The sequence below is a fragment of the Equus caballus genome, chromosome 13, assembly GCF_041296265.1.
Source record: "Equus caballus isolate H_3958 breed thoroughbred chromosome 13, TB-T2T, whole genome shotgun sequence".
NCBI classification, from domain to species: Eukaryota; Metazoa; Chordata; class Mammalia; order Perissodactyla; family Equidae; genus Equus; species Equus caballus.
The window spans coordinates 9650653-9664474 of NC_091696.1; the positions used below are offsets into that span (position 1 = coordinate 9650653).

General features: G+C 39.7%; 1 protein-coding gene across 6 annotated transcripts in view; it reads right to left on the reverse strand.

The window, feature by feature from the left end:
* Positions 1–368: 368 nt before the first annotated feature.
* The window catches only part of ZCWPW1 (zinc finger CW-type and PWWP domain containing 1), a 28682-nt gene continuing 15228 nt past the window's right edge, over positions 369–13822 (reverse strand). For all 6 annotated transcript variants that reach the window (XM_023655335.2, XM_070230756.1, XM_023655339.2 and 3 more), the window contains 9 exons: positions 13305–13425; positions 12692–12767; positions 12171–12275; positions 11059–11142; positions 10379–10445; positions 9874–9965; positions 2021–2081; positions 1431–1565; positions 369–868 (listed from right to left, as the gene is read on the reverse strand). In XM_023655335.2, coding sequence (XP_023511103.2) covers positions 549–868; positions 1431–1565; positions 2021–2081; positions 9874–9965; positions 10379–10445; positions 11059–11142; positions 12171–12275; positions 12692–12767; positions 13305–13425 — 1061 coding nt within the window. In that variant the 3' untranslated portion in view covers positions 369–548. The remainder of the gene's footprint in view (positions 869–1430; positions 1566–2020; positions 2082–9873; positions 9966–10378; positions 10446–11058; positions 11143–12170; positions 12276–12691; positions 12768–13304; positions 13426–13822) is intronic.

The following is a 13822-nucleotide window of genomic DNA, read 5'->3' on the forward strand; positions in this document are numbered from 1 at the left end:
CCCCCAGTCGAACCATTCTCCTTCCCTAAGGAAAATAAGTAGCAGGTATCGTCTAAGTGCTTCACAAGCATCACTTCATTTAAACATCATCAACGACCCTATCTGGTATTAGATGTACTCACTTGAAGCATGAAAACAAGAACCAGAATGGCCACAGTGCTTTTCCTAAGGCCACATAGCTAGTAAGTGACTGAGCCAGGATTTGAACCCAGTCTCGATGTCCTTCTCCCAGGACTCAGGGGTCACTGCCTTCCCAGCTTCCCATACTGAGCAGGCCTCCCCCCAGAAACAATGATGTGACATGGTGACATGGAGGAGGAGGGAGCGAAGCCAAAAGGAAGCACCTGGTTAGAGATGAACCAAACCAATTAAAACAATAACCCGTTTTATTAACACATAAACTGCACAACTCCAAATTTGGCCAATTAACCTTGGGGCCAATGAACAGCCCCAACACTTATCAGCTTCTCAGGGGCCCTCTGAGAGGCTGTCCCTCCTGCTCCCAGGGAAGGAGGGTGAGACAGCAGGAAGGAGAAAAGAGCACACAACTATTCCTCAAAGAAGGCCATGATGAGCTCCTCTGCGTCGTCTCTATGCGGCAGCTCCTCCCTCTGCTCCCGCTCTTTTCCAACATCTTCCATGAGTTGGTCCAGGTCCAGGTCACTGGAGGCTTCATCGTCAGGGGAGAAATTTCCAGCCTCCTGACATGGTGGCTCCTGGGGTCCAGGCCCTTCTTTCCCCACCGCAGGACAGGCCCTGCAATGAGCTGGTGGGATCAGGCCCTTTGGCACCATTCTAGCTTCTTGTTCCTCAGATGAGCTGGTTACTGAGGCCTTGCTTTGAGGAGCTTTAAATTTTTTCTTAGGGCCTAAGTGAAAAAGTGACAAGGCTGAGATTCCTATTAGGTCATCTGTTCTTACCTTTCACAAAGCAAACTCCTAAATTTCTATTTCCAAAAAATCTCTGGAAATGATGACCTTTTTCAGTCAAAAGAACCTGGACCTTGGAGTCAGAAAGACCTGGATTCAAGCCATGGGTCACATAGGCTAGACTTAGGTCTTAAGCAAATTTTAAACCCTTTGAGCTTCAGTCTCCTCATCTTTAAAGTGGCAAATATCCAGTCACAGAGATATTGAAAGAATTAAAGGGAATAAGTATGGGAGTGTCTATCTACCAGTCCACAGCAACACATACTATATGTATGTTCCCGCCTCCTTACCATTCTCCTTTCCCTGGATCAAATTAAATCAATAACCATTATGTTTCTACAGTGTGTGCTGTGTTCTACAATCTGAAAGATGCCCTTTTGGCTTAATTTTTGGGTTTTTTTTAACATAATGAAAAGCTGTAGAATTGGTAAATGATGTAGGGAGAGGAGACACAGACATGCACCTCAGTTCCCCATAGCTTTTCCCCAGCCCAAGCCTCACCTGGCTGGTCGGGGTCTGAATTCCCATGCCCTTCTTTCCTTCCCGTTATGGGTACAGGAGGAGCTTTGGACTCATTTCCCAGAGGTCGTTTCATTGTCTTCCTTTGCAGAGTCCCATCTCGTCCATCTGCTTTGCCTACATCACCCCCACGCATGGAGGACATTTGATTATTTCTCTCTAAATGACAGTCTGACATGGGTCCACAGACCCTCCTCCCCTCCACATTCAGTCTCTGCCCTGCGTCTGCTCATTCTCAGTCTAGTGAGTTCTTTCAGTTCCTTTCTTTTTCCCAAATATTTCTTTTCCCCCTAGATCTTCTCTTTACAATTCTCAGAGTCTCCAGGAAGTCATCCTTCTTGGCTAAGAATTTAAAATACTCATTCTGCCTTTAACCTGAGATTTTATAATTCAATACATGGAAGCAAGGAGGCCATAGCTTCCCCATTGATGCTAGCATGAATCCTGCCCATTTTCCAGGTTCTGGAGCTGAGACAGTCAGTAAGGTCTGGCTGCCTGGAGACCCCTTCCACTTTCTGCCTCTGCCCTGCCTTAACTGTAGCACAGGACCCGTTTCCAGCTGGCTTGCTTACCTCTTGCCTTGGGTTTTTTTGTCTGAACTTTGGTTGGCTTGGGACTGGGCATAGTTGGGTCCTGAGAATGGGAGAGAACAATAAGAAAATATAAATGAAGTCACATAATTGTGTTTTTAACACAGGGGGATACTACAGACATGACAGGTGCACTTAAGGGAGTCAAATTAGGTTCAAATTAGTCAAAACAGTGAGCCTGATATTGTTTAATTCAATGACAACAAAGAGAAAAATGTTCATCTTTCCCATTCGACTTGATATTAGTCAATGCAAGGGTTTATGCACAAGAGAAGAAAATAAAGGTAGGCCACAAACATGATAAAAATTGGTAAATTAAAAATTAAAAGAGAAAGTGAAAAAAATCTATATTTCAGGACTTCCAGTTTACAGTTCTACATGTAAGGAGCTTGGAAGTCACCATTCTGTTCTAACAACAACTAAAAAGCTGAATAGACTGAAAAATCGATAGCTCTTCTTGGATTCCTAAGAGAGGTGAGACACAAGGGAAACTGTTGTCCTCAAGACTGAAGAGACAGAGAGGCAAAGACAGGGAGTCCTGGCTCACCAGAGCCTAGACTCATAAGCAGAAATCACCATGAGAACCAGTGCCAGACAGCAAAACCTCAACAGCAGTAAATGAATTGCTCAGAGCAGACAAGTCTGAGAGTTAAAAACTCTAGGGGGACCCAGTCACGGAGGGCTCCCAAACTTTTGTGAGTTTTACCTCCAGGAGCCCAACTAGATTCTCACAGAAAATATCAGAGAAAAATCCCTTCATGCTTCCAGCAAGGGGAGGGGAAAAGGAAACATTTGGGAATATATCAGAGCACTTTATCCTGCCCTCAGAAGTTAACCAGAGCCTAACTGTCCTAGAGGAAGGGAAAAACCCACTCCAGCCCACTCTAATTATCCTGTCCCAGCTAAGGGGAGAGAAAAAAAAAAACAAGAAACACTTGTGAAGTGCACAGTCCAGAGACACAGGTTCATTAAAAGACTGAGACCCAATCATAGGACTATAGAACACTTCCCCTCCCCCAACACCTAACCACTCCATTACTAAAGGCATATTTACAACAGTTCCTTTTACCTGATACATTATATCTGGCAGTCAAGAAAAAACTATAAGGATATAAAAAGGCAAAAAAACACAATTTGAAGAGACAAAGCAAGTATCAAAAACAAACACGGCATGGAATTATCAGACTGGAAATTTAAAGTAAATATGACTAATATGCAAAGGGCTCTCATGGATTAAGTAGTCAGTGTGTAAGAACAGATGGGCAATGTAAGCAAAGAGATGCAAATCCTAAGAAAGATTCAAAGGAAATTTTAGAGATCAGAAACACTGTAACAGAAACGAAGAATGCCTTTAATGGGCTTATTAGTAGATTGGACATGGCTAAGGAAAGAATCTCTGAGCTTGAGGATATCTCAACAGAAACCTTCAAAACTGAAAAGCAAAGAGAACAAAGACTAAAAAAAGAGAACAAAATATCCAAGGATTGTTGGACAACTACAAAATGTGTAACATACACATAATGGGAATGCCAGGAGAAGAAAAACAGAAAGAAACCAAAGAAATACTGAAAATAACACTGACAGAGAATTTCCCCAAATTAATGCCAGGCACCAAACCACAGATCCAGGAAGCTCAGCAAACACCAAGAAGAATAAATACTAAACAACTACACCTAGGCATATCATTTTCAAACTACAAAAAATCAAAGATAAAGTCCTAAAAGAAGCTAAAGGAAGACAACACCTTACCTGATATGCCATGGAAGGAGAGAAAATGGAATCATATAGAATTCTCAATTAAATTCACAAAAGGCAGAAAAAGAGTGCAAGTCGAAAATAGGAAGAAAGAACAAGAGCAACAAACAGAAAACAGTAACAAATATTGCAGATATTAATCCAACTATAATAATAATTATTTTGAATGTCAACAGCCTAAATGCACCAATTAAAAGACAAAGATTTCAGAGTGGATCAAAAAACAAGACCCAACTATACATTGTCTACAAGAAACCCACTTTAAACATAAAGATTCATATAAAGTAAACAGATGAAGAAAAACATACCATACTAACACTAATCAAAAGAAAGAAGGAGTAGCTATATTAATGTCAGACAAAGAGGACTTCAAAGTAAGGCAAGTCCTTAGGGATAAAGAAGGGCATTATATAATGATAAACGGGTCAATTCTCCAAGAAGAAATAACAATCCTTAAAGCATACGTGCCAAAAAACAGAGCACCAAACTATGTGAAGCAAAAACTGACAGAACTGCCAAGAGAAATAGTTGAATCCAATATCATAGTTGGAGACTTCAACACTCTTCTCTCAGAAATGGACAGATCCAACAGGCAGAAAATCAGCAAGGACATAGTTGAACTCAACAACACCATCAATCAACTAGATACAATAGACATCTATAAACTATTTCACCCAACTGTTGTTGGTGAATATACATTCCTCTCAAGCTCATGTGGAGCATTCACCAAAAGTGACCACATTCTGGGCCATAAAATACAACTTAACAAATTTAATATATTGAAATCATACAATGTCTGCTCTCACACCACAATGGAATTAAACTAGAAGTCAATAACATACAGACAACTGGAAAATCCCAAAAGACATGGAGATCAAACAACACACTTCTAAATAATACATGAGTCAAAGAAGAAATCTCAGGAGACATTTTAAAATATATTGAACTAAATGAAAATGAAAACACAACTAATCAAAATTTGTGGGATGCACAGTGCTTAGAGGGAAACTTATAGCAGTAAATGCATATATTAGAAAAGAAGAAAGATCTAACATCAATAATCTAAGTTTCAATCTTAGGAAACTAGAAAAAGAAGAGCAAATTAAATCCAAAGTAAGCAGAAGAGAAGAAATAATAAGAATTAGAGCAAAAATCAATGAAACTGAAAACAGGAAAGCAGTAGAGGAAATCAATGAAACTAAAAGCTGGTTCTTCGAAAAGATCAATAAAATTGATAAGCCTCTAGCCAGGCTAACTAAGAAAAAAAGAGAGGGGAGACAGATTACTAATATCAGAAATTAAAGAAGGGATATCACTACAGATCCCATGGACATTAACAGGATAATAAAGGAATACTATGAACAACTGTATGCCCACAAATTTGCTAACGGAGATGAAATACACCGATTCCTTAAAAGACACAATCTGCCAAAACTTACACAAGAAGAAATAGATAATCTAAATAGGCCTATGTTTATTAAAGACATTGAATCAATAACTAATAACCTTCCAAACAAAAAAGAACCAGGCCCAGATGGGTTCACTGGTGAATTCTACCAAACATCTACAGAAAAAAATATACCAATTCTCTATAATCTCTTTCAGAGGATAGAAGCAGAGAGAATACTTCCTAACCTGTTATATGAGGCCAGCATTGCCCCAATACCAAAACCAGACAAAGACACTACAAGAAAGGAAAACTATAGACTAATATCTCTTATGCACAGAGATGCAAAAATCCTCAACAAAATATTAGCAAATAGAATCCAACAAAGCACAAAAAGAATTATACACCATGAACAAGCAGATTTATGCAAGGCTGCTTCAACATTCAAAAATCAATTAACATAATCCATCACATCAACAGGCTAAAAAAGAAAAATCACATGATCATATCAATAGATGTGGAAAAAGATTTGACAAAATCCAACACCCATTCACGTAAAAACTCTCAGTAAACTAGGAATAGAGAGGAACTTTCTCAACTTGATAAAGAGTATCTACAAAAAAACCTACAACTAACATCATACTTAAAGGTGAGAACTAGAAGCTTTCCCACTAAGATGAGGAACAAGCCAAGTGTGTCCCCTCTCACCACTCTTTTTCAACATCATATTGGAAGTTCTAGCTAATGCAATAAGACAAAAGGAAATAAAAAGTATAGAAATTGCAGAGGAAGAAATAAAACTGTCTTTATCTACAGATGACATGATTGTCTATGTAGAAAATCTGAAAGAATCAACAAAAAAACAGCAACTAATAAGTGCTTATAGCAAGGTTGCAGGATACAAGGTTAATATCCAAAAGTCAATCGCTTTCCTATATACTAGCAATGAACAAGTGGAATTTGATATTAAAAACATAATACCACTGGGGCCGGCCCTGTGGTGCAGCAGTCAAGTTCGTATGTTCTGCTTCCCAGCAGCCCAGGGTTCACCGGTTCGGATCCCAGGTGCAGACATGGCACCACTTGGCACACCATCTGTGGTAGGCATCCCACGTATAAAGTAGAGGAAGATGGGCATGGATATTAGCTCAGGGCCAGTCTTCCTCAGCAAAAAAGAGGAGGATTGGCAGTAGTTAGCTCAGGGCTAATCTTCCTCAAAAAAAAAAAAAAAACATAATACCACTTATAGTAGCACCAAAAAAAAGGCTTAGGTATAAATCTAACAAAATATGTACAAGATCTGTATGAGGAAAACTACAAAACTCTGATGAATTAAATCAAAGAATTAAATAAGTGGAGAGAGAGTCCATGTTTGTGGATAGGAAGACTCAATATTGTCAAGATGTCAGTTTTTCCCAACTTGATCTATAGAGTCAATGCAATTCTAATCCAAATCCCAGCAAGTTATTTTGTAGATATTGACAAACTTATCCTAAAGTTTATATGCAGGGGCAAAATACCCAGAATAGCCAACACAATATTGAAGGAGAAGAACAAAATTGGAGGACTGACCCTAGCTGACTTCAAGACTTACTGTAAAGCTACAGTAATCAAGACACTGTGGTATTGGCAAAAGAATAGACAAATAGATCAATGGAAAAGAACAGAGAGCCCAGAAATAGATCCACATAAATACAGTCAGCTGATCTTTGACAAAGGAGCAAAAGCAATACAATGGAGCAAAGATAGTCTTTTCAACAAATAGTGCTGGAACTGGATGTCCACATATAAAAACATGAATCTAGACACAGACTTTACACTTCTCTCAAAAATTAACTCAAAATGAAAATATTTGCAAATAATATCTCCAATAAAGGGTTAATTTTCAAAATACATAAATAACTCATAAAACTCAACAAGAAAAAAACAAATAGGCAGAGGAAGGGCCAGTCCCATGGCCTAGTGGTTAAGCTCGGCATGCTCTGCTTCAGCAGCCTAGGTTCACAGGTTTGGATCTCAGGCATGGACCTACACCACTCATCAGCCATGCTGTGGCAGCAACCCACATATAAAATAGAGGAAGGTTGGCACAGATTTCAGCTCAGGGCTAATCTTCCTCAGGAAAAAAAAAATAGGCAGAGGATATGAGCAGACATTTTTCCAGAGAAGATATACAGATGGCCAACAGGTACATGAAAAGATGTCCAACATCACTAATTATTAGGGAAATGCAAATCAAAATCACAATGAGATATCACCTTACACCTGTCAGAATGGCTTTAAAAAACAAGACAAGAAATAAATGTTGGAGAGGATGTGGAGAAAAGGGAACCCTCATGCACTGCTGGTGGAAAAGCAAACTAGTATGGCCACTGTGGAAAACAGTATGGATATTTCTCAAAAAATTAAAAATAGAAATACCATATAATCCAGCTATCCCATTACTGGGTATTTATCCAAAGAATATGAAATAATACGAAGAGATTTATGCATCCCTATGTTCATCACAGCATTATTCACAATAGCCAAGACTTGGAAGCAACCCAAGTGCCCATCAACTGATGAAAGGATAAAGAAGATGTGATATATATATATACAATGGAATACTACTCAGCCATAAAAAAGACAAAATTGTGCCATTTGCAACAACATGGATGGACCTTGAGGGTATTATGCTAAGTGAAATAAGCCAGACAGAAAAGACATATGTGATTTCACTCATATGTGGAAGATAAACAAACACATGGATAAGTAGAACAGATTAGTGGTTACCAGAGGGAAAAGGGGTTGGGGGAGGGCGAAAGGAGTAAAGGGGCACATATGCATGGTGACAGATAAAAACTAGACTATTGACGATGAACACAATGCAGTCTATATAGAAACTGACATTTAATAATGTACACTTAAACGTACATGAAATTTACACAATGTTGTAATATGACCTCAATAAAAAAGAATTAAAAATTTTTTAAAAGTTAACTCAAAATGTATTATAGATCTAAGTGTAAAGTGAAAAACTATAAAGCCCCTGGAACATAACATACAAAAAAACCTAGATGACCTTGGATATGGCAATGATTTTTTCTATACAACACCAGAGGCACAACCCATGAAAGAAATAATTGATAGGCTGGACTTCATTAAAATTAAAACTTTCCGCTCTACAAAAGACAGTGTAGAGAGAATGAAAAGCCAAGCCACAGACTGAAAGAAAATATTTGCATGTTTGCAAAAGCCACATCTGATAAAGGACTGCTATCTAAAATATATGAAGAACTCATAAAACTCAACAATAAGAAAATAAACCCAATTAAAAAATGGACCATTTAATGGACACCTCACCAAAGATATACAGATGGCCAAAAAGAATATGAAAAGATGCTCCATATCATATGTCATCAGAGAAATGCAATTTAAAAAACAATGAGATACCACCACACACCTATTAGAATGACCAAAATCTGGAACACTGACCACATCAAATGTTGGCAAGGATGTGGAGCAACAGGAACTCTCATTCACTGCTCATGGGAATGCAAAATGGTACAGCCACTTTGGAAGACAGGTTGACGGTTTCTTACAAAATTGCACATACTCTTACCATAAGATCCAGCAATCAAGCTCCTTGGTATTTACACAAAAGAACTGAAAACCTACATTCCCACAAAAACCTATACACAGATGTTTACAGCAGCTTTATTCATAATCGCCCACACTTGGAAGAACTAAGATATCCTTTAGCAGGTGAATGGACAAATAAACTTGTGATGCATCCAGAAAACGGAATATTATTCAGCAAAAAAAGAAATGAGCTATCAAGCCATGAAAAGACATTGAGGAACCTTAAATGCATATTTCTATGTGAACAAAGCCTGTCTGAAAGGCTACATACTGTATGATCCAACTATATGACATTCTGGAGAAGGCAAAACTATGGAGACAGTAAAAAGATCAATGGCTGTCACGGGTTGAGGGGGATGGGAAGAGAGGGATGAATAGGTGCAGCACACAGGATTTTTAGGGCAGTGAAAATACTCTGTATGATACTAAAGTGATGGATACATGCCATTATATTTTGTCCAAACCCACAGAATTTACAAAACCAAGAGTGAACCCTAATGTAAACTATGGACTTTGGGCGATATTGATGTGTCAATATAGGTTCATCAATTGTAAACAAATGCACTATTCTGGTGGGGAATGTTGATGATGGGAGAGGGTACGCATGTGTGGGGGCAGGAATAAATGGGAACTCTAACTTCCTCTCACTTTTTCTGTGAACCTAAAACTACTCTAAAAAAAGTCTTTAAATATGAAAAAAAATCTATATTTCATATGCCTGAAAAGAAACTAAGGAAACAAGCGAATGAATATCTTAAGTGTCCACATAGGGGAGAAGAGGGAGTGAAGAAAGGCAACCTGCTATTTTCTGAAATTGCTCCAGTAAGAAGCAAAGATCTACAATATGAACTGAGATGACAATCAAGAAATAAGTTCCTTGAGATGTGAGATATTAGAAAGAATAACTGAAGAAAGAGGAGAGTCTCCTTACCTGGAGGCCTCTAAGAGATAAGACTAGCCAGTCAGTGCTACCCAGAGGAAGGGACAGGATGGTTCCTTAGTAAATACAAATCCATGCTAACCAGATGCCCTATAGGGATCCCCTAAAAGGAATCCCCAAGATCAATCTTACTTTTTTCTCTTCCTCCTTGTCCTCCAACTCTGACTCTTCCACTTCTTTTTCCACGCAGGAATCTGGGCTGTTAGCCCCAGAGAGCATTAAGTCTAGAACAGGAATAGGAAGGAAAGGCTAACTAATTTATCCAATAAAATAAGTGATGAGTTAACGGAGCTGATCCCAGATTATCAGTCTTCTAACTCTGCCTTTCATGTCCAAGTGGTATTTTCTCCAAAAAACACGATCCTAGCTTCATAGATGATGGTTCCACCCTTTTCTAAGTCCCATCACTATTCATTGTGCACCCTCCCTCCTCAACCCCTTTTCTCCATTCCTTTCTCCACCCATCCATCCATCCTGGACACCTGGTCAGTGGCATTCATGGAGAGCCTCCTATTATAGAATCCAGAGCTAGGCTGACGACATTGGATATAAAACAAAGAAAAGCTTCAGTTGCTGCCCTCTTGAAGGAATCCCCCCCCGCCCCCCCGCCCCCCCCCCCCCCCAGTCCTTATCCTACCTTTTCCTTCTCCTCTACTGTCAGATCCGTTGTATCGGCTCTGGAAACCAAACAAGATAACCCGCTCCTGAGGGAACCAAGAAACAAAAGCATCATCCACTACTCTCCCAGGCGCTACTTTTGGCTCTGACTTCAAGATTTGGAATTTATATTCATATTTCATACCGTTTCACTTGAAATTTCATTAGGTTTATCTAGATTTTTATGAAGATTAACTATTATATTATAATAAATAATTATAATATATAATATTGTTATAATCTTTTTCTAGTTTATTTATAACTCAGTAAATAACTGGGAAGAGGATATTCACTGTTTGTCTGTCTCCACTCAGCCCCAAAAGAAGAATTTGAAAGTAAAAACTGACTCTGAATAAAAGAGAGGTTAAGGTACATACATCTGAGACTTGAAGTTAAATATGGAAGTACGAAGTAGGATTCTCCCTACCACAAACTGTATCTGCCCGGGCTGAAAGGAGATCCCATTTGTCCAAGGGCAGGGAAAAGAATGGATGAGTTAATGAGTCAAGGGAATCTGGCTGGGGAAGAAAAGACTAGTTCTAAGACTAAGACTGTAAAATGGGGAAGGACAAGTTGGTTTTCCACAGTAGGGAGTACATGGTTTGCTTTGCGTGCCAAGTCCCAAAGAGGAGGAGACATGTGTTCTGAATACTCTCCTACCTGAATACTGATCTGTTCTGCCTCCTGAGCCATCACCACGGCTGCCCCCAGTTTCTGGCTACAGTCCTTGTTCCTGTACTTTTTCTGAAATGGAAGATTAGAGTCAGTGATAAATATTAGAGAAGTGACCCCAATGTACTGCTACTCACCAGACATTATCTTTAACTACATTTATTTCTGGTTCCTGATATTGATATGATACTCCTATTCTTAATCTTTTGAGTTCAGAGACACTAACCCCGCCACACCCAACCCTGCCCCTCAACAAACCTTTCACCAGTTCCCGGCAATATTTTCAACCAACATTTTGGTGTCCTCTCCAAAGTAAATCCCATGGAAATGTGAAAAGGTAAGATTAAATGAGTTTAGGTGATTACACTTTTAAGCTTCTCACAAGTTTCTTTAGAGCCAGTTGCTTGATTTAATACTCAGTGCCTGATTTTCTAAGGCCCCTGAAATACGGGGCCTCTGTTCATTTGTAAGGCAGGTTGAACCCAAAATGATTATAGGAAGAAAATATTATTTAGTTAATTATTTTATATATAATTATATTATATATAATATCTGTATAATAAATGTAATTTATTTTTTATATTATTTAGTTAATTCAGTGGGAAAAATTGTTCCTCCCAGAAGATATCTGTCAATGTCTAGAGACAATTTTTCAGTTGTCACACCTAGGGATGGGTGGTGCTACCGGCTAGATGCCAGCAGAGCCCAGGGATGCTGCTAAACATCCTACAATGCACAGGACAGCCCTCCACAACAAAGAATTATCTGGCCCAAAATGTCAAAAGTGCCCAGACTGAGAAACCCTGAGTTAATCTGTGCCCTCATTTCTGCCACACCTGCTTTAACTAAACTGTAGAAAACCATGGTCTTCAGGAAGACCCTCTAACTACAGGCAGGAAAGGAGACTAAGAAAAATCATTATCCTGCTCCAATCCTGGTAGAAAGAAGAGTCCCTCATGAATCACCTCACTCTTGCACACTTGGTCAAACATGAGACTTTCTCCCAACACAGCTTCCCCCGGGAGAAAATCATGTTTAATAAAGGGAAGATTTCATTTTCAAGCTCCCTGCAACACAAGTGACCCCCGAGGGTTGCTCACCACTCCAGTTAACTCCAGGGACAGCTCCTGGAAGTTCTTTAGCATGTTGACTGGGATCCAAGCACGAGAGACTGTTTCCCCAAAAAATGTCACATGGTACTTAGACTGAAATAAAAGACGGTTCTGTTATGGCTTCTTGTCCTTCTCCCTGCCTTGCCCCTCCAGCCAGAAAAGGCAGGGGAATAACTGAGGATTCACAAGGAAGGAGGTGCTGGGCCTCGTCTGCACCTTATACTTGACCCACCTACCCCAGCTCATTCCATTGTTCCATCCTGACCTCAGAAATCCTAACCAAAGCATATTTATCAAAACCATAAATATCCTACTAACGAATAAATATTTACTTAGATTCAAGTTTATTTCTATATGTGAATACTTATTTCTGAGTTTGTCACTCCAAGTGTCTGTTTCTGCTCATGTCTGTTGGCTATGTCAATATTTCTAACTCTGCACATCTGTTAGGACGATTTGTTCATTACTTTGGCCTGAGCACCTACCTATCCTGAACCAGGAAGACTCACCGGCAGAGAATCTAGATGAGAAGCAAACAGAAAATATTCCCCCAGGTCAGGATCAGATTCTATCATGCCTGGCCACCTGGAGAAGAGAGATGGGTACAGGGCATGGAAGAGAAGGAGTTAGATGAACACAAACTCATCAATATACATGTACAGAAAAGGGCAATATATTCTGCAAACAAAGGTTCCCAAAGATAGTCTCCTCCGCCAATCTTAGCCTTCTAGGCCTTCTGGCAACCCTGAGAACAAAACCTTCTGACTAGGGACATCATCAAAGAGGAAACTATCCTATCCTTCCTTGTTCTCTTTACTTTGTATATCTCTCATACCGCAATGTTTTAAAAATGCCTTAGAGCCACTCTCCTCTTTCTATCCACCCAGGGTAGAACTGTCAGGCCCTTTTTTCCCGGGAGATACCACTTCCACTGTGAAACCTCCAGAAAACATGCTCTTTCAAAACCCCAAGCTTGGTACTTTTATCTTCTCCCTCACCCCACACTCTTTCTAAGGCAGGTACCATTTCTATTATAAATGCTTTCCATTTCCTTCCCTCCCTGCTTGAATCTACGACTCCTAGGTTGATGAAGGATGCTCTGACTATGCCATGGTGCCCTACCACGGGTAACCATATTGCTTGGCCCAGATGATGGATCCTGGGATGTAGGAGGCATAGGCCACATCACTCTCACGTCCTGTCCAGGTCTCCTCAGGGATATCACAGCGATTATACTCCAAGTCTGCCAAAAGAGAGAAGGAGGAAGGGAAGGAAAGAGCCTCAAAAGGTGAAAATCTGAATGAGAGTAGGGGAGAGGACAAGAAGAAACTGGTACATGTAGCAGGTGGGACCAAAAGGGCACCTGGGAGACAAGCATGGAGGAAGAATAAGAAAGACCCATGAAGGAAATGCAGGTACAGCCAGGAGAAGTAGGAGTGCTGCCTCCTTAGACTCCAGAAAGAGATTCCAAACTTCTGCCTATAGCCCACGTGGTCTGACCCTGCTTCCATCTATGTAACATCATGACAGCAACTTCTCTGAGACTCAGTTTTCTCATCTGTAAAATACTTGGACTGGACTAGATTGTCATAATCTCTACCAAGTAGTTTCAAACATTCTACAATTCTAAGCCATTGGAT